The sequence below is a fragment of the Python bivittatus genome, unplaced genomic scaffold, assembly GCF_059951505.1.
Source record: "Python bivittatus isolate LINGU-HERP-01145 unplaced genomic scaffold, Pbiv_v1 ctg000060_np1212, whole genome shotgun sequence".
Lineage (NCBI taxonomy): Eukaryota > Metazoa > Chordata > Lepidosauria > Squamata > Pythonidae > Python > Python bivittatus.
Window position 1 is genome coordinate 19,058,029 of NW_028277044.1, and position 20,059 is coordinate 19,078,087.

At 39.2% G+C, this 20,059-nt stretch overlaps 1 protein-coding gene across 4 annotated transcripts in view; it reads right to left on the reverse strand.

The window, feature by feature from the left end:
- Positions 1-19,295, reverse strand: part of LOC103053425 (interleukin-1 receptor type 1-like) — a 38,899-nt gene extending 19,604 nt beyond the window's left edge. The window contains exons 1-5 of one of the 4 annotated variants that reach the window (XM_088136590.1): positions 19,160-19,295; positions 11,437-11,517; positions 7,003-7,066; positions 4,016-4,226; positions 1,648-1,828 (exon numbers count right to left, since the gene is read on the reverse strand). In XM_088136590.1, coding sequence (XP_087992716.1) covers positions 1,648-1,828; positions 4,016-4,226; positions 7,003-7,066; positions 11,437-11,472 — 492 coding nt within the window. In that variant the 5' untranslated portion in view covers positions 11,473-11,517; positions 19,160-19,295. Of the gene's footprint in view, positions 1-1,647; positions 1,829-4,015; positions 4,227-7,002; positions 7,067-11,436; positions 12,531-18,619; positions 18,769-19,159 lie in introns of those variants that run through there. The other 3 variants (XM_088136588.1, XM_088136589.1, XM_088136591.1) reach the window with 3 other exon arrangements.
- Positions 19,296-20,059: the final 764 nt, after the last annotated feature.

Consider the following 20,059-nt stretch of genomic DNA (forward strand, 5'->3'; position numbering starts at 1 on the left):
TTCAGTAAGGCTATTGTATTCCTTGTAGATAGTAGATAACAGAGGGACAGAAAGTAACTTGACGTCTATTACTTACTTATCTATGCCTGCATCATCATATGAGTAGGTATGATGCATCCTTTTCCCTTTCCCTTTCCTGAAATGTATAAATATCAGAGCATCTCTTTTGTCTGCAGGGGGTCTCTCTCACTATCCCTTGGTGGGGTCCCCCTCCAACACGTACTGTCTAATAAACACTGCAGTGAAGCCTTGATTATTTTGGATCTGAGTCCTGCGTTTTGATTCCATATTATGAAGGAGAAATGGGAAGGTTATTATGGTGGAGACAGAGAGAAAGGAATGTAACAGATAGCATATTTGAGACAAAGCTTGAAACTATTTAGAATTCATACCAGCCCGTTCTCAGAGCCTGACTATTGCACGGAGAATAGTTAGGCCCAGCTTTTGGCGAATATCTGTTAATTTGAAATCTGGAGAGATGATACCTGAGAAAGATAGGCAGAAGAGGAAGAAAGTTGACTGAAATAACTCATAGCTAAAAATAAAGTTGAATGGATGGAACATTTGTTCCAGGATGCAAAAACATAAAAAGAAATACTCAGTGTCTTGATATTAGCATTGCAGGGACCTGAAAGCATATTTGGGGTTCATGTTGGAGCTGCTCGCAAAACTGTTAATTGAAGCCAAGCAGGAAGAACAGAGAAACTGGCTCCTAAACAACTGGAAAGGTTATCTTCATTCTAGAAGAATAATTCAGGCAAGTTGAAAAATTCTAAAATATGAGACAATAAATAAACAAAAATCCAAACACATGCAATACCAGAGGAATAGAAAAATGGAAGGCGCCCAATGAAATCAGTGTGGTTGCATAGAGAATTCCTATTTTGCCTCTGCTTTTTGCAAAAGGAAAAAGTGGCCCAACCTATGAGAAGCCATACCTTCTAGCGGGGGGGGGAGGGGAGAGAAGAAAATGGAGGTCAAAACAGGTAAGAATTGGTGAGAGAACACCTACCTATTTTGAATTCATTTAAGTCTCTGAGACCAGATAGATTGCACCCCAAGGTGCTAAATGTGCTAAACATGAACATGATCGCAGAATTACTGACTGTAATCTTCAAGAACTCTTGGAGTACAGAAAAAGTGCCAAAAGATTGGATAAGAGCTAATGTTGTTCCCATCTTCAAAAAGGGGAAAAAAGTAGATCTAGGAAACTGCAGATCAAACAGTTTGGCATCAGTACCTGGAAAAATCTTAGAAAAGGTTATCAAACAGAGGGTTTGCAAGCACTTAGAAAGAAATAAGGTGCTTGTTAGAAGACAACATGAGTGTTAAAAACAGGTCACGCCAGACAAACCTTATTTGCTTTTTTTGACAAAATGGTTAGATTAGTAGACCAAGGAAATGCTGTATATATAGTGTACTTAGACTTTTGTAAGGTTTTTGACACAGTTGGTGAGTCACCTTCTTAATAAAATGGAACAATATGGAATGGATGGTCCCAATAACAGATGGATTTGCAGTTGTTGACAAATTCAAAATGAATGCTGAGGAAGTGGAAACAGGAGAGTGACAAAGATGGTGAGGGGCTGGGAGGCTAAATACCAATGTTTAATACTAAAGTTATGATATAAATACTCACACCCTTACCTTATACCATTGTGAAACAAGTGGAGCACTTTCATAATTTCTGAAATTATGAAGATCTGGACAAGTCAGCTTCCCATTGTAATGCAATGAAAGTTTCTGCATATAAACTGTTTCTGTATTAAAACACAGTCCAACGCTATTCTCAAGCACAATTAGTTTTTTTTTAGATCTTGTTGAATTACTGCAATAACAAAAGGATATCAGTGCTTCAGTTATCCATTATACAATATACAATTTCACTTCACAACCACAAGAGGGACTGGAAAATTGGTCATTAAGCAGGGCAGTCATTAAGCGAGTAACCACATGACCAGACCCAATTTTATGACCATTTTCATGTGGTCATTAAACAAATCAGGTAGTCATTAAGTGAATCCAGCTTCCCCAATGGACATTTTTTGCCAGAATTCACTTAACAACCACATGATTCAGTTAACCACCACATGATTCACCCAATAACCACAGTGATTCACTTAACGACCATCATAAAAAAGGTAGCAAATCGTGATCACGTGACCACGGTGTGTGGTGTGATGGTTTTCAACAGTCGTGAGAGTACTGGTCATAAAGCACTTTTTCCAAGGCCTTCATAACTTTGAACCATCGTTAAACAAGCTACCTGTATATACATCCACGAAGATAGTGATTAGCATCAAATTATAATTTAATACTTAGGAGGAAATACAGCAACATAAGAGTTATCTTCACTTTTAAAAATATGAGCAGATATTGGACCAAGATACACTACAGCATAAAACAACTTTTTGTACCAATTCAATTTCTTATATTTAATTTGCTAGTTACCGGAATACATGTATTTTTTAGATAAAAATATATATAATTGAATGTATAATAAATATTGCCCAATCCAGATCATATTTAGCCAGAAATAAGATTCAAATCATTCAGTAGAGTTTACTCTCATGTAAGCATGAAAACTATTATAGAGCCATAGCCATTTTTACATTCTACCAAGTCTTGTTTGAATTCAAATGTTGCACAATTAAAGCTAAAAATAAGTATCAATAAAAATGGTCAAAATCTTAATGTTAGATTTTCTTCTCCTTATTGAATTATCTTCAATCACGTTATAAATCCGATCCATTTTCCAAACACTAGAATCAGTGTAAAGTGCTACAGGTAATCCTTGCTTAACGACCATAACTGGGATGGAATTTCCATCACTAAGTGATGCGGTCAAGCGACATTAGCAACCACAATCCCGGCACTCCCAGTTGCTATCATTAACTGAGAATCGCGCATCTTTAAGAGGAGGGAGTCCCAGGTAAGAAGTGCTGGGATGCCGCATGGGGGTGGAGGAGGCCCTGGGAGACCTGGCGCAGGCCGTGCATGAGTTGGGGAGTGCTGCAGTGTGGTGCAAAGCCACAGCCACCCCTGGAAGCCTCAACCACCCCAGCCCAGCCCAGCAGTGCAGTGTAAAGCTGCTGCATCCTGGGAAGCCTCAGCCAACCCAGCCCTGCTTACAATTGCAGCACACTGCAACTCCTCCCACCTGCCTATCTACCCCCCATCTATGCCCTTTGGGTCGCCCTGCACAGCAGCGCTTGGTAGCAGTGCCAGGGCTAGGGCTGAAGTAGAGGCCTGGGGCCTTCACTAGTCTCAGCCAGCTGCCATCATTCCCAGGCCTCTGCTTCAGCCCCAGCGCCACCACTGCCACTGAAAAATGCCACCACAGCCACCCACCCCAGCACCATTCCACAAGGCCCCAGTTGCCCCACCGCCCTGCGCTCCCAGGCTGTGCTGCACCCATCTGACCTTCACTGTTTTCCTCCTGCTGCTGATGAGGAACAGCTGGCCTGACCCTACTTTATGCGAGGCAGCTGCTGGCCATGCCAGCCTTCTTCCCAAGGCTACTCACACCATTCTCCAAGCTGCTTGCACCATTCCTTCTCTAAATTGCACACTCCATTCTCACAATCCTTTGGAAACCTGGTCTTCCCCAGGGCTCATAAGAATGAGTACTCTTTAGAGAAGGAATGGGGTGCAGTGCCCCTGTGGTTGTAAGTATGGGTGGGCTGCCAAGTGGCTGAAATTTGGTCATGTGACCGCAGGGGTGCTGCAACGGCCATAATTTCAGCCACAGGCTGTAAGTCCATTTTCCAGCACCATTGTAATTTTGGTGATGGACGGTCGCTGAACAAATGGTTATTAAATGAGGGCTACATGATGTTGGACTGGGAACAAGTTATGTCCCCACTTGTCCATGGAGTTCATGGGGAACATTAGGCCACTCACAGTTTGTCACTTGGCTCAATCTTATCAGAATTGTTCTTATGATATATATCCTTGATCTCCCATAGAAAATGGGAGATATAAAAGCAATGCATGAATAAATAAACAGACTTACTAAACACATTGATACATTCCAGAATCTTCTAGTTTTATAGGATGAAACCAAAGCAAGTTTCCTTGCTGATGGACCCGGGAGTAGTTATCCGTAGGTATGGGTATATCACTATCATTTCCGTACCAAGTCACAGTATACTTAGATTGGATACGTAGTGGACAAGAGATACTTGCTGGCTGTCCTTCAGGCAAAAAGCTAGGAAGGTTTACACCTGACAAATAAATAAATGTATGTTACTATTCGTACATGTAAATATACATTACTATTGTATAATCACTATTATAGATAATATATTTGACAAATACATTACTATTTGTATATGTAAATATACATTAGTGTTTGTACAATAGTGGTTAGACAAACACTATTATACAGATAGTGTATTTGAAATGTATAAGCAGACTACAATTATGGCAAATATTTCTCTAATACTCAAGAATTAAGCAGATTTGGGTGATTCAGATTGCTGTATAGGAAATCAGCAAAATAAAAAATAAAATACCAAAATAAAACTAAGCTACAGAATTAAATTGTTTTAAAAGTTTTTCCAGTTTTCAAAGAACAATCATTGTGCCACTGTGCAACATTGCATAGTTGTAAGTTGAGTACTTCCAGTATAAGAACCACCCTTAATGAACGGGAGGATTACTGAAATTGAGGATGCAGTGGAAGATATGACCAGAATATGACTACAGTATTTATAGAAGAGCCACAAGGTTTGAGTAATCTGGATAACAATTGCCCTGAGATACCGATACTCAGTGCCAGGTGAGAATGGGTAAATGACAACTATGTAGGACTTGATTTCGGATAAGCAATCTCAATTTGTATGTGATTAGAAAAGACAGGAAGATTACATATAATGTCTTTTCCTACCTTCACTGTCTATGAAGCAGCAGGAAAAAGCAGAGAAGTCAGGCAGGGAGGAAAAATTCCAGTGGTCTGCTATGACATTATTCTCTGCAGCAGGCAACCTATCCTTTTTTTTTTTTTGTCTGCGCTCAGTCATTGCTGACCCTGCAGTGACTGCTTGGACGAGTCCTTGCAGTTTTCAAGGCAATTGTTTTTCGGAAGTGGTTTGCCAGAGCCTCCTTCCTAGAGCAGAGCCCAGCTGGCAAGCGCAGGAGGGGGGTTTCCGTTGCTTCGCTGTTTTTCGCGCTTACCGGCAACTGCTCCCAACTCCTTTTTGCAAGGCGCTGCCAGCATTTTTCCTCCCACCGGAGTGAGAGTACCCATTTATCTACTCACGTGAGTTTTCGACCTGTTGGGTTGACAGGAACTGGGGAGGAATCAGGAGCTCACCCTGTTTAACGTGAAGGCTGGACTCGAACCGCTGAAGCGTCGACCATTTCTGGCCGGCAACTTTCAGCGTCATTAAGCTGCTGCGCCACCGCGTCCCCCCAACCTATCCTATAGCCTTCCAATTGTGATAATCAACATCAGGACAAACTACAGGCTTTGTTTGATGTATCGCCTGTCCTTCTGCCCAACAATCTCCATTTCTGAATAATCAGGGAGATCTCTGAGATCATACTGAAACTCCCTTTTGCAAACACATACTCGCAGCTTTGCTAGCACTGAGTCAGTATTTCAGGACTTCCACAGCAACCTTGGCTCTGTCCAAATTATTCTCTGCCCTCATTCATTCACCAGGGGTCATAGTGGAGAGAGTATGTCAATCTGAATGCGGAGGTACATTTTATAGTTCAGCTGCCATGGACAAATCACTACTTGGTGATATTTAGATTTACTGGGACGCAGCTTCTAGAAGAGAAAAATGTTGATTAAAAATTGTCCAATTTTTTGAAATTTTTGCTTGATGGCACTTGGTTTTTCCTTTAATCACAGCAGGGGATAGCGTTGAAACATTGTTGACATCTTGAATGGGGAAAATGGTCGGGATGCTGACACAATGAACAGAGCCAAAAGAGCTCTCTAATTTTCAAACAAGTGGCTGTGGTGAAACAAGTGGAAGAATGGATCGTGTAGCTGGCAGAAAACATGGAATGGGAATGGGAACTGATTATGTTTAGCTTGCAGAAGAGATGGCTGAGAGAATATATGAGAATAGTCTTCAAATATCTGAATATGAAGTGGTGGGTTCTCCTTCTCTAGAGGTCTTCAAAGAGAGACATCATCGTGGATCCTACAGTGATTAAGAACCCTTCCAACTCCTTAATTCTACAGGCCAGTGACCATCTGAAAATCTATGTTATCATGGCAACAATGGCAATTTAAGAGCAGGCCATTCTTTCAGCACCATCATCAGACAAACATCAGCATATCTGATTTTGTCAATTACTGTTCCTAGGCTTCAGAATTCCCTCTCAAAGATGATAAGGCTAGCCCTTCCATCTTATCCACAGGCAAAAATATTTTTAATCCCATGTATGCTGACACACCTGATGCTATTTGTCTTATTCATGTGTTTTAATTATGTTTTTATTTTTAATTTATTGTTGTTTGAATGGCACTTTGAATGGCAATTATTGGAGAAAAATGGGTATAAACAAAATACATGCATGCAAAATTGGCAATTATACCAGCAAGGGCAAAAATATTTAATTCAAATATGAGAAATTTATTCAAAGTATTTAAAGAACAAATGCCTTTTAACAATTACTATAAGATCATTCTCCTGCTCTTTCCTACTTTTGTTTAAATAAAGAGTTCACTTTATATTATAAAACTGTGAGAAAGATTATTTCAGAAAAAGCAAACCTGAATGTTATTTTAAGTACAGAAGAAACTCAAAATGAGACATGGATCTTTAACTTTCTCTCATATGCACTGAGTTTTAACTATATATCTCTGTTCCTATATTGCAAGAATAACCACACATCATGAGACATCAAAGTTGGGTGTGAATGTGCAAATCAAAATAAACCAACCATATAGGAGACTGGTTAACTGAGTTGGGAAAAACCCAAATGTTGGTATGTGACACTCATTGTGATATCAGACAGAAAGAAATGTAGTATACTTACAACAGCTGAATGAAAAATGAACGAGAGAAATCCAGCCAGTGAGCCACAGTGCAGAAAGCATCTTCTATTAATAAAGAAATGAAAATGTATTTTAACTTGTGCTGACTTATTAAACTATATACCAGACTTGACTAACCTTGTAAGCTAACAGGTTGGGCCTGGTTAATATTTGGATGGGAAACCACCAGGAAATCCCTGGACTGCAGGCTAGTGGTTGTTCTTGGGGTTTTTTGGGGGGGGCCTCAAGTCAGCTTGACTCCTGGTAACTACATAGACAAGTCCATACAGTTTTCTTGGCAGCATGTTTTGGTTTTTTTGGAAGTAGTTTGCCACTGCCTCCTTCCTAAGGTGAAATATAGTTGGTTTCATCGCAACTGTTGCTCATAGATGAACATCCTACAGTAACAGAGCAGGTAGCAAGATTCTGCGCAGCAGCAATGAAGATCCGCCTCACCAAGAGACCAAAAGCTGAGAAAGGCTATCCTCTGTAATGGCTTGTACATTTAGAAAACTTTTTATAATTTTGCCTATACTTACTTTTACATATAGCATAGTCACAATGTAGATTTTTAAGTTTTATACTTTACATTTAATGTATTTTTAATCCGTACATAGTTAGTACATAGTTAGTATAAACAACATAGGCTATATCCTAGACCTCACTCGTTGAGCTGAACAGGTAATAAGTGTATTCTAATATATATGCCTCCCACTACAAGTTGTTAACATTCCAAGTTTGACTATGCTTGTTTTATAAACTTATGCTTTGTACTGGTCTATGACTGTAATAAAGATTGATTGATTGAGTTGGTTTCATGCCTAGGGCAAGACTAGAACTCGTGGTCCCTTGCTTTTTCTAGCCTGGTGTCTTTTAACCATTATACCAAACTGGCTTTCACAGACTAATTTGGAAGCTGAAAAACATTCTGAAAAAAGGCAATGGCAAACCACTTTGATACTGATGGAAAAAAGCTACATTGATGAATGTATGAAATCAGCAGGAGTCAAGCTCAATCAAAAGAATAATTTGCTACTACTACTACTACAGCCAGAAATAGATACTTCACATAGTAAAGGAAATGTAATTGTTAAGTATCTTACACACTCTGATATTTAGATTGGAAGACAGTTTAAAAAAAATGTAATCTCAACAAAAGTAACCAACATGCTCACCTCCCATATAGGTAGTCCTCGACTTATGACCACAATTGGGACCAGAACTTCTCTGCTAAGTGATGTGGTCAATAAGTGAGTCACACCTGATTTTACAACCTTTTTAAAGCAAATCACCAAGGTCGTTAAGCGAATCACACAGTCATTAAGTGAATCTGTCTTCCCCCATTGACTTTGCTTGTCAGAAGCCCTCTGGGAAGGTTACAAATGGCAGTCACATGCCCCAAAGATGCTGCAACCATCATAAATACATGCAGGTTGCCAAATGCCCAAATTTTGATCACGGGAATGCTACAATGGTTGTAAGTGCAAGGACCAGTCATAGGTCACTTTTTTCTTTTTTTTAATATGAACTTTATTAAGTTATAAAAAGCATAAAGGTAAAAGCAAACAAGAACTAATAATTAAGGAGAAAAGTAGAGAACAAGAGAGTTAGAGACAGAGAAAGAGTACAAAAGTGATAGAAAGTAAAGGGGAAAAAATTACAAAAAGAATAATTTCCAACTTCTCATATAGCAGCTGTAGATAAATCATATAATAACCTCTTATTCTAAAGCTACTTCTTAACATGTACATTTTGTATAACCTATTATTTTAACTAATGATCAAATCCATATATCATAATTTCATTTTTTTTTCTGTCTCCTGCAAAAAGTCCAAAAGGGGCTTCCAATTGGTATTAAAGTTAGTCAATGTTTTTTCTCTAAACAAAGCTGTTGATTTTGCCATCTCAGCTGACTCCATCAGCTTCACCATCCATTCTTCCATTGTAGGTAATGTTGATTCTTTCCACCTTTGACCATATAAAAGTCTAGCTGCAGTTATCATGTATGAAAGTACTAAGTAGATTAGCAGAGATTGGTTTATCTTCTCTTTATTTTCCTTTTCCATTGGCTACTCCATAAAAGTTCTTCTAGCATCCAAACGGGTCCCGCATGTTGCCATTAATCCCCAAAAAAGTATAGAGAGACTAAAAAGAGAGAACACTGAAAAGAGAGAACTGCCAGCAGGTGTCTCTACTATAGCTAAAGTCCACTTTAAAAAAAGCTTAAAAAGGGAAATTACAGGCAATTGCTAGCAGGTATCTCTGTTAAGGAAAAACTAAGCTAAAAAATAAACCAGACTCATTGTCATTCCTCTCTGAAATATAACTGCAACCAACTGCCTGATTGTTTACATTAAACAACAAAACTTTCTCATGGAAAAATGGATCCCTGCTAAAGTAGCTGTGATTTGAACAAAGCTGATTCTTGAAAAAATAAACTAGAAAAAAAATTTTTTTAAATTAAAATCTCCCCTTTTCCCCGTTAACTTTCTTATGCCACTAATATCAGCTTTTTCCATATAATCCAAAAAATATTATTTTAACTCTACAAATCTTTCTTAATTTCCAAAGTCCATTCCCAAAAATGAAAAATGCCAAGAGGATACTTATCTGCTATAAGAAGCAGCCTCTTTTAAAGTGAAGAATAATTTGTAATTCAAAGGTGCATTAGAAATGGAGGACGGTCAGTTTCAGTGTCCTTTAAACTGGCTGCGCCTCAGCTTCGAACTAAGATGTAATCCTTACCTCCCAGCCGCTCCACTTGTGGGTTTCTCACAAAAACCTCCATTCTTGTAATTTACTCACGAGGAGCAGCCATCCAGAGAACATGTAGGTTAATTTCAACCTTCCTCCTACACAGACAATTCCATACAGTTTTCTTGGATTTTTTTTTTTTTTGGAAGTGGTTTGCCACTATCTCCTTCCTAAGGCAAAATATAGTTGGTTTCATGCCTAGGGCAGGACTAGAACTTGTGGTCCCTTAATTTTTCTAGCCTGATGTCTTTTAACCATTACACCAAACTGGCCTTCATAGACTAATGTGGAAGTTGAAAAACATTCTGAAAAAAGGCAACGGCAAACCAGTTTGATACCAATAGCATAAAGCTACACTGATGAATCTATGAAATCAACAGGAGTCAAGCCCAACCAAAAGAATAATTTCCTACTGCTACTACTAAAGCCAGAAATAGATATTTCATATAGTAAAGGAAATATAATTGTTAAGTATCTTATGCACTGTAATAACTAGTTTGGAAGAAAGTGTTTTAAAAACTGTAATCTTAAGAAAGGTAACCAACATGCTCATCGCCCATATTATTAGCTTCATCTAAAGGAATTTAAAGCGTCCCACGATCCCGCTGGGCGCTAAAAAAGGCTGAGGAGCTATCTCTGCAACTCAAAGACAATCAAACCACCATGCCAGCCACCGGAAGTCACTCATAAGTCATTTTTTCCCAGTGCTGTTGTAACTTCAAACAGTTGCTAAATGAATGGTCGTAAGTCAAGGATTACCTGTATTACTAGCCATACTGCCTTACCATTTGAAAATGATGTGGGCAGAGGCATTTTAATAATTTATACACTATTGGTTTAATGCTGTTATATACATCCAAACACAAATCTCTTTGCAGTTCATAATTGAATATACAATAATTAAAAATAAAATACTAATCTGATATTTAAAACAATGAAATGAGTTAAGCATAAATCCCAAGGGTGTAAAAACCTGTCACCACTTTTCTCAGACCCTAAAATCCACTGATTGTATCAATTAATTTTTGTGGCACAGCTTAATATCATTTTGAGGCAGGAACCACCTAATATATATAGTGAAGATCCTAAAATAGGTTTACCATCGTTTAAAAGCAGAAGAAAAAAACTAATCCCTCAAAAGTCCAAGAAGACTTTACTCAATACCATATTACATCCCATGTCCCAATCTGTTTTACATCACTAAATGCCCATAGCAAGCAGCCTTTGATCCTTCCAAAAACGTTAATGGCAACTTCTGGCCATCAAAAGACTATCGACTTAGCAGAAAGGAGACTTTCCAATTCTACCTTTGAAGAAGCCCTGTTTCTAGTTAATTACTGCATCATATTCACTAGAGAAAGTAAAGCTACGGGTAAGTTGGCCCTGGGATGTTTAGGGCGTTAAAGACTGTATCTATGCTAAATGAAGGTGTGCCAGTAATGACATAGCTCATGTTCAAACCAAGTAACTACTTCTCATGTCCCAGCCTAACCTATTTCACAGGACTAAGAGGACAACCAAACTATATAAATGGCCATTTGCAAAAGTCAAGGTAAACTTTGTAGTAGTATATCATTACCAATATTTGCACTCAGAAACTGGGAAGTTTTCATCGAGATCCCTCATAAAACAACAGTCTGTGAAGCTCCTTTTCAATAAATAGTAGTGAAACTTTTCATTACCTCAACATTTGCTAGGAGAAACATTCTGCCAAGCATAGTTCTTCAAGGAATTCTCTGACTTTTCTTGATGACAATTTTCTCCTTCAGAAAAAGGCACAAGAAGATTAGGAGAAAGTGAGTATGTTACACTGGAATTCTCAATATAAATAAAAACTAAAACAGTCTGTGACTGAATGCTTATCTTGGAGTTTAAGAAAGTCTGTTAAGGAATTCAGTAATTCAGTTTAAGGAACTCTGTTAAGTAATAAGTGGGATTCCAAGACAGGAGAAGCTAATGGGAAAAGGAACTCAAAATGGGTGGAAGATCCTAAAATGAGAGACAGTAAAAGAACAACTGAAAACAATTCCAACAAGAAAAAGAAACAGACAAGTAAAACAAAAACACAAACACAAACTGACATATCTGTACAAAAAATTAAGATCTAAAAACAAAAAGCGAGGTGGTAGAAAAAGAACAGGTCACAAAGGAAGAGGACACAGATGTAACCTGGAACTCTAGAGATGGGGTCAGAATGCTCCAAGGACTTCTTTAAATATGTTGAAAAGAAAGATAAGAAACGTTATACCAGCTGTTCTACAGTGATTGCAAAACACTAATACATAACAAAAGGCAGATCTACTCAGTTTTGCCTTGAGCTTCTCCAACAAAACCAGCAACAACATATACTAAGTTTTTTGTAACACTATTTCTGTTCTGGTCCTCAACCACTATATTCTGGACATAGTTCAATATGTTTAAAAAATAATAGAATTTGTATATTAACAAGAAAAGTAATATTGGAAAACTAGGGGATGCTGGTTTCCTACAAGGATGCACGGATTTAGATTCCAGCAGTAAATAATGGGTTGGATTCATTGGTCTAAATGGCCCCTTCTAAATCCACATTTCTTGGTCCGTCAAAGAATACAGAGCTGGTACAGAAGGGAAAGATCCAGTAACTTCTGAACAACAACAACAAAATCCATAGAGAAGCCAAGAAAGGATACATGGAGTGGCATAGATCAACAGGAATATACTCCTCTGTGAACAAATGTGGGCTGAAGACACTCCTCTGTGAAAAGATGTGGGTGAAATCCAATTCCTTAGCTAAAACCTAAAGAATGATTTCACAAAGAAAAAAAATCAGGGAAGACATCACAGGGAAAGTGTCATAATAATGCAAAAAAGTAATTACCCTCAGAGTTATCAGAAAAGAAGAAATGTTGGTCACTATAAAGATACAGTACTTGTGGTTTGATGCAAAATGTTGGTCACTACAAATATACAAGTGGTTTCAATACCTTTGGAGGCAATTGCCCAGAAGTGATAAGATTTATTATAATAAAGATACTGAAAAGGAGGATCAATCTAAAATCACCTATAATTTAAAACCAAAATAAAAAAAATTCAGCTAGAATATACATTATACATTAGGAACAAATCCAGCAAAATTTCAGAACAATTACTAAGTCTATAAGTGGCACCACAATGTGGCAAGAAGGAATTTTTGCTGGCCGAGAAACTGAATTAAATTCTTTATAGAAAACTTTGGGAAAGAAAGTTTATACAGAGAATTATCAAAGAAAAAGCCAAATAGAATAGATTCTAGGGCTTAAACCTAAAAGAAAATTAATGCCAGCCCTGGGTGGCATCTACTTAAAAATACAAACATGTAATTGCTGGTCCTGTGAAAGCAAATATAATTGTCATCAACATTAGCTGTGTTACTGGAAAAACACTTGAAAGTACTCAACAAGTGACTTGCTTTAGAAGAAAAGCAAGGTAGGACAAGATCTTTTAAATTAACTTTTTTCTCAGATAAATTTATAGTCACAATGAAACCCAAAATTTATCAGCTTTGGATAATGAAGTTTTCTTTTTGTTATAATGTTAATGCATTATATCAAATCAGAATCTAAAATCAAATCTATATAGGAAATATATAATTTTCTATAATTAAGATGTGAACATTCTTTCACAATTGACTGGTATCAATTGCGAACTATATCCCATCTCAAATCAAAAGCAAATCTAAATGTTTTGCCTTCTGCCAGATTACAGCAAAGTCCGTGAATATTCTGTTTAAAAAAAAAATCATACTTACTAATTGATTTCACATACAAGGTGGCTTGTTAATGTTTTTAATTTAAATGCTAAAAATGTATTGGAAAATTAATATCCTGATCTTTGCCCCAGTGTATAGACAATTATACTTTAGCTGTGCAAAACCCAACTAACTATAGAAAGCAGAATTTGATCCTTTTAAAGTGTTTGTCACTCTACCAAAATGAGTACAATTTGGGCTATTCTCTCTCTCGCCAAAGAGCCCTAATGCGCTAAATAATCCAATACAAGCTCCTGAAATGCAGGACTCAGAGGACTGTAAAATGTTTTCCTCATCAAATTCCAAAGTGCAGTCACTTTGTTCTCTCTGAAACGGCACAAAACATTCTGTATTTCAGAAGATTTATGCTGATTCTCTTTTTTTTTAGGAAGTTCTTCATTTCTACACACAATCTTCCTATATAGGATAAAACTAAAAAGTAATTAATCCCTGTTTAGATATTTTGTTATGTTCCTCCCACCCATAATCCCTTTCTCCATGAGCCATGCAGATGAGTACAGTAGCTATTTTTTTTCAATGTCTGTTGTTTTCTTCTTTTTTCTAACCATTATTAATTCTGTGCTTGTAATTTCTACTCAAGCGGATGAGCTTCTATAGATTCTCATCAAGAAGATTTAAAAGCTACAATAGACTATTTCACATTCACCCTATATTGTTTACTAATTTTTTTCTACCAGTGTTGATAAGACCTTGCTTTTCGAAAGTTCACAGACTTTGAGGAAACATTAATGATTTCAGAGTTTGGAAACAAATGTATTTTTTCTATATTCATGATTGCCTGAGCCTTCAATATGCAAATAAGCAGTCATTATTATGCCAATAAAGCATACAGCATTCAGTACACAAAGGCCACTAACACACAACTGCTATCTGTATATTATAGATAAGAAATTTAAAAGATACAATTACTTACTTACTTACCAGATAAGTAAGAAATCTGTATGATTTAGATCAGTTTACATTTTCTTTATCCAATGCATACAAGCAAACAAGAATGATTAATTTAAGCTGGGTTCACAAATCTCTAAACTCCACTTTTGTATTAAGTCATAACTGGCTAGGTTCACAAAGTGTGCTAAACTATAAACATAGGGATACCAAGCTAAAACACCATAGACTCTTTGTAGATAACAGTCCATGCTATTATTCAAGATTTGCAGGAGCAGAATTAAATGCAATCATATTTGTTTTGAATATCTCTACTTTCTGGTCATTACTCTGATTTTCATAAAACTATACGCCATACACTTCAGTGGGCAAGAACATCAGGATATTTTCTAAACTGTTAATTATTGTTCTTGTTGTCCTCCAAGTTGACCAATTAATGCAAATAATTGTATTTTTCAACAGAAAGACAAGAAAATAACCTACTGGTGGTTTACAGTCTATCTCCCTGCTCTACAATCTATACATGCTATGGACACATTGCAAACATTCAGATGGAAGCGAGGTGATCAAAAATTCTCAAGCTTAGGCAGGGAAGGGAAGCACAACTGAATTTTAGAAAATGAACTTCTTGGATATAACATCTCAGAAGGGCCAACTTTTAAGAAGTGTGTTTGAAAATGTTTAGATATTTGAATGTTAAAGTGAATGTGGCATGTTTCTGGGACAAAAAAAGTTTTGCCAGCATCATCAAGGCAACCCTTAAATTTTGGGTCAGAGAGATATACGGATGGTAGGTAAAATCCCATGTGGCAGCCACACTCTACTCACATGGTATAATTATAGCCTGAAAACTTTAAAACTGGGATGTACAACTTCTTTTGACCTGACTTACACCTGGTCTTTAGTGGTATGCTAGAGGGGAACTCTGCAAAGTAAGCAGAGCCAAGAAAAATACTAATAATTAAATCTAATTAAACATTTACATTATCTTAAATGACAGTTCCCTTCAAACTACCCAAAGGATGCCTCTATACATGGCCATCACCAAATGGAGCATATAGAAATCAAATTGGCTATATTATTGCTTTTTTTTTTTTATCCGCACTCAATCATTACAGATTCTGTGGCGACTGCCTGGACGAGTCCCTGCAGTTTCTAAGGCAAGGTGTTTCGGAAGTGGTTTGCCATTGCCTCCTTCCTAGAGCAGAGCCCAGCTGGCGAGCGCAGGAGGCGGGGTTTTCCACTGCTTCGTGCCTTTTTCGGGTGTGCGCGGCTTCCGCGTTTCCCGGCAACTTGGTCCCGTCTCCCTTGCAAGCACCGCCAGCATTTTTCCTCCCACCAGGGTGAGAGTACCCATTTATCTACTCACATAAGTTTTCGAGCTGCTGGGTTGGCAGGAGCTGGGGAGGAAGCAGGAGCTCACTCTGCTGTGCGGAGCTGGGCTCGAACCACTGAATTGTCAACCATTTCTGGACAGCGACTTTCAGTGTCATTAAGCTGCTGTGCCACCGCGTCCCTATATTATTGTTAAAAGGAGGTATAACAACTCAATTTGGGCATCAAAGATACAGCCAGGTGCTGATTGTGGAACAGATCATGAGCTGCTCATGTGCAAGTTCCAAGTCAAGGTAAAGAAGAAGGCCAGTTTCCACAATATGATCTTGAACATATACCTACCATTTTCAAGGAGAACATCAGGAATTACTTTGAGGTCCTAAACCTCATTGATAGGGAAGCAGAGGAATTATGGAAATGAACTTAAAGAAGTCATTAAGGATGAATGTGAAAAGACACTGCCAAAAATGAAGGGAAGAAAGTAAATTGGATGTCAGAACAAAAAGAGAAGAGAAGCCAAAGCCAAGAATGACAAAAATCTCCGAAAGGAACTTAACAAAAAGTTTCAGAGAACTGTTTAGAAGAGACAAAAAGCATTATTACAATGAAATCTATAAAGACATTGAAAGTGGAAACAGACACAAAAAAACAAGGAAAGTCTTCTAAAAACTGAACCTCTGAACTCAGGAAGTTTCAGCACTGAATTAGTATGCTAAAGGACCCCAGTGCACAGACAGTATCTGATTCAAAGGAGATCAAACTAAGATGAAGGAGTATACTGAAATACTGTACAGTAGAGATGGCAAGATCCAAGATACCTTAAAGCTATTCTCTACTTACAAGAATCTCTAGTAGTAGAAGATGAAATTAGATCAGCACACTGATCATTACCAAGTCAAAAAGCTGCAGGAACTGATGCAATACCCATTGAAATATGGCAAACAACAAAAGAAGAATTAGTAAATGTTCTAACTAAGCTATCTGGTGAACAACACAGTGGCCAATTGATTGAAAGAGGTAACTCTATATTTCAATATCCAAAAAAGGAGGTTTAACAAAATAGTGCTTAGGATCATCCAACACAGATTAGAGTCCTACATGGAAAAAGAGAAACCAGATGGTCAAGATGGTTTCAGAAAAGGCTAAGGAAAGCGAGACATTATTGCTGATGGATGCTGGATAACTGAGAAAGCCAAAGAATACTAAAAAGAAGTCATTACGTGCTTCCGTGATTATAGAAAGGCCTTCAGCTGAGCATATCAAGCTGTGGAATGTGCTCAGAAAATGGGAATCCCAGAACATCTCACTGTCCTTATGGAAACTTTATATCCAGGTCAGGAAGCTGCAGTAGAGACAGAACACAGTGAAGCAAACTGGCTCCAGGTTGGCAGAGGAGTGTGACAAGGCTGTATACTCTCCCCTTATTTATTCGACCTATATGATGAATATGTATTAAGGGAAGCTGGATTGCAAGAAGATGAACATGGTTTTAAAACTGAAGGAAGAAACATGAATAACCTGCTCTCTGCTGATGACGCTACCCTGATAACCAAAAATGCAAAGCATCTACAAGCGCTACTAATGAAAGCCAAGGAGCACAATGAAAAAATGGGACTAAAATTAAACATAAAGAAGACCAAGCTAATGACAACAGGTGGAACAACCAGCCTTAGGACTGACAATGAAGATATCAAAACGGTGGATAATTTCTGCCTTTTAGGATTAACCTTCTGAGGCTGCCTGCATTCAAGAAATTGGCTGGCTTGCATTTTTGGTTTAAAATAATATAGCTACAATATTAATTATTCCCTATGTGCTATCCTTGAGGATTTCATAACCAAAACCGATTTCTTCATTCAGAAAATTTGTCCTAAATTCTAATCTAATCTGAATTGCACTGCAGAGAAAAGGGTCTAGATAATCACACCAAGCCTTCAATTTCAGAGTTTAATTTAACGACACATATCAGTTTTTCGCTCAGAAGCTGTGTATGTTTGATACAGTAATCCTTAGAAAGAGATAAGAGCCTTCACAGCAGGGACAGAGAACCTGTGGCTGTCCAGATTTGGCTCCCAGCATCCTCACCGCAGGCTGTGCCAACTGTGGCTGCTGGGAGTTACAGCACATTTCTGTCTTCTGCCATATACAAGAATAAACCTGCCCAAGGCAAAAGTTTCAAAACTAGGCATCAGGTACCACTTATTAAAATCCCATTATGTTCTCTATACACATTTCCAATGCTAATCAATATCTTTGATCACCTTCAAGCATCTCATTTGTGACATGGAATAAACATTAAATGTGAGCCAATAAACTACCATAATTTCAGACTGGAGAGTTGGAATTTCTAACCTGGGCAAGTGCCTGAAAAATTAAAAGATTAAAAATGTATTTCTTGGATACCCTAGGACTACTGTATACTAGGTTCAGGTTTCACTTCCACAGGGCATATTGACAATACTGGTGTTTCTGAAAGTCCCCCATTAATAACGAAACGTTTGGCTGTTCCAGCACACACTAATCCCAACTGAGAACAGTTCCTCCATCTTAAGCCACAGTTACTTTTTCTCGCCCCATTGCCCTTCACCAGGCCGATGAGAAACCATTATTCCTTTTCAACATGCCAAATTATATTTATATTTTGACTGAACTCTGGATTGCAAATGTGAAATCCAAGAACAAGCAAAACCATAGGCCACGGCTCATACTGGAACAATAAACATGTAAACGATTCCCTTTCTAGCAAGATACTTCAGCCAAATTTATGAGGACCCCGCATCATGAGGGAGAATGGCTCAGAACCTTGTGTTCCCCTATTGCTTCTTGGCCCGCGAGAAACAATTAAAGGAAGATACCTGGATTTCTCGGGCTGTGGCTTCTGGCAGCCCAGAAGGTACTCTCTGTCCCTCTCTAAAGCAAGATCAGCAAGATCCGTTTACACTCACACAAGATCAAAACTGCGCTCAGCGGACTTTAACCATGAACGCAAGAAGGTCAATGGGACAAGAAAATTACATCAACGGCCACTCTACGGTGGAAAATACACAAGGGTAAAACAGTTATTCCAGCACTTGGGCGGAGCAGCCAAATGCAGGAGCTGAGGACAATTTGCTCCAGCCGGTCGCTCACAGGCCCGAGCGAGAGAAGGAGAAAGTGCAGGCATCCACCACAGGGTGAGTCACCCCTTTCTGGAAATAAACCGGGGACGAATTCTCCGCCGCGAGTCCCCCTCCTCCTTCGCGCTGAAGAAAAGTCAAGGAGCCCCTATTGCTCCACGCTTTCCCCAAACATTTCGGCAAAATGATCCACCGGCGCGCAAAACGGCGTCCCGATCCGCCCAAAAACCTCCGGCCTTACCCGGACTCCCAACTCCCCTGTCAGCCTCCCGGCCTTACCCGGACTCCAGGGCCAAAGCAGAGAGAGCCTCTTCACCTGGGCTGGCCCAGACGGCAACTTCTCCCGGCCTCGCCTCGGGCAGAGCGCCGCGAGGAAAGCTCCGCCCCTGGAATTACCCTCAGCCTCGCCCCCGCCAGCTGCATCGCGGGTGGGCGCTTGGCCGCGCGGAGGCTGGGAGCGCTCGGCAGCGGCGGGGCCGGGCGGCGGAGCCAGCGCCGCGGCGGCTCAGAGCTCGTTCAGGGCCGTCCTCGAGGACCGCTCTCGGGAGGCGACCTTGCGGCCTCCTCAAAGTCTCTGCTCCCCCCAGGTGGCCCTTCGGAGAAATTTGCCAAAGCAGGACCGGGCTGAGGTCTGAAGCGAGTCGCTCTCTTCCTCCACCTTCGGGAAATGGATGGGGCGGATTTTATTTTCCGGCAAAGGGGCGCTCCCGCAAAAGAAATGCACCTAAGTCCTCAAACCTGTTTCCAAGGTTCAAGGTGAGGACAGCCCCGCTCAAGACAATAAACACAATCCGGCCTGCGGTGGAAAAGCGTTTCTGCCCCATAAGCGGGTGTGGGGGGGGGGGGCCAACAAGAGGCACGGAGGTAAAGTTTGAGAATAAAATCTAAAGACATAAAACAGCCATGTAACCCTTCAAGTTGCTTTGTGATTCGTTCTGTGAATGTGCAGTAGAAAGTGTTGGTGTCATCCAAGCCAGGGGTTTCAAACTTCGCCCCGTGGAACCTGTTAGTTAACAATTTCCTGGAACCTTCAAGCTCTAGTGATAAAAAAATTGGCTGCATTTCTGTGATTTTTCCCCCCTTAATTTCTCATGGAGCCCATCGAGTTCTCTCAGAACCCTGGGGACATTCCAGAACCCAATGTCAAGAGCCCTTGCCTAGAGTTAAAGGCAAGTTGTT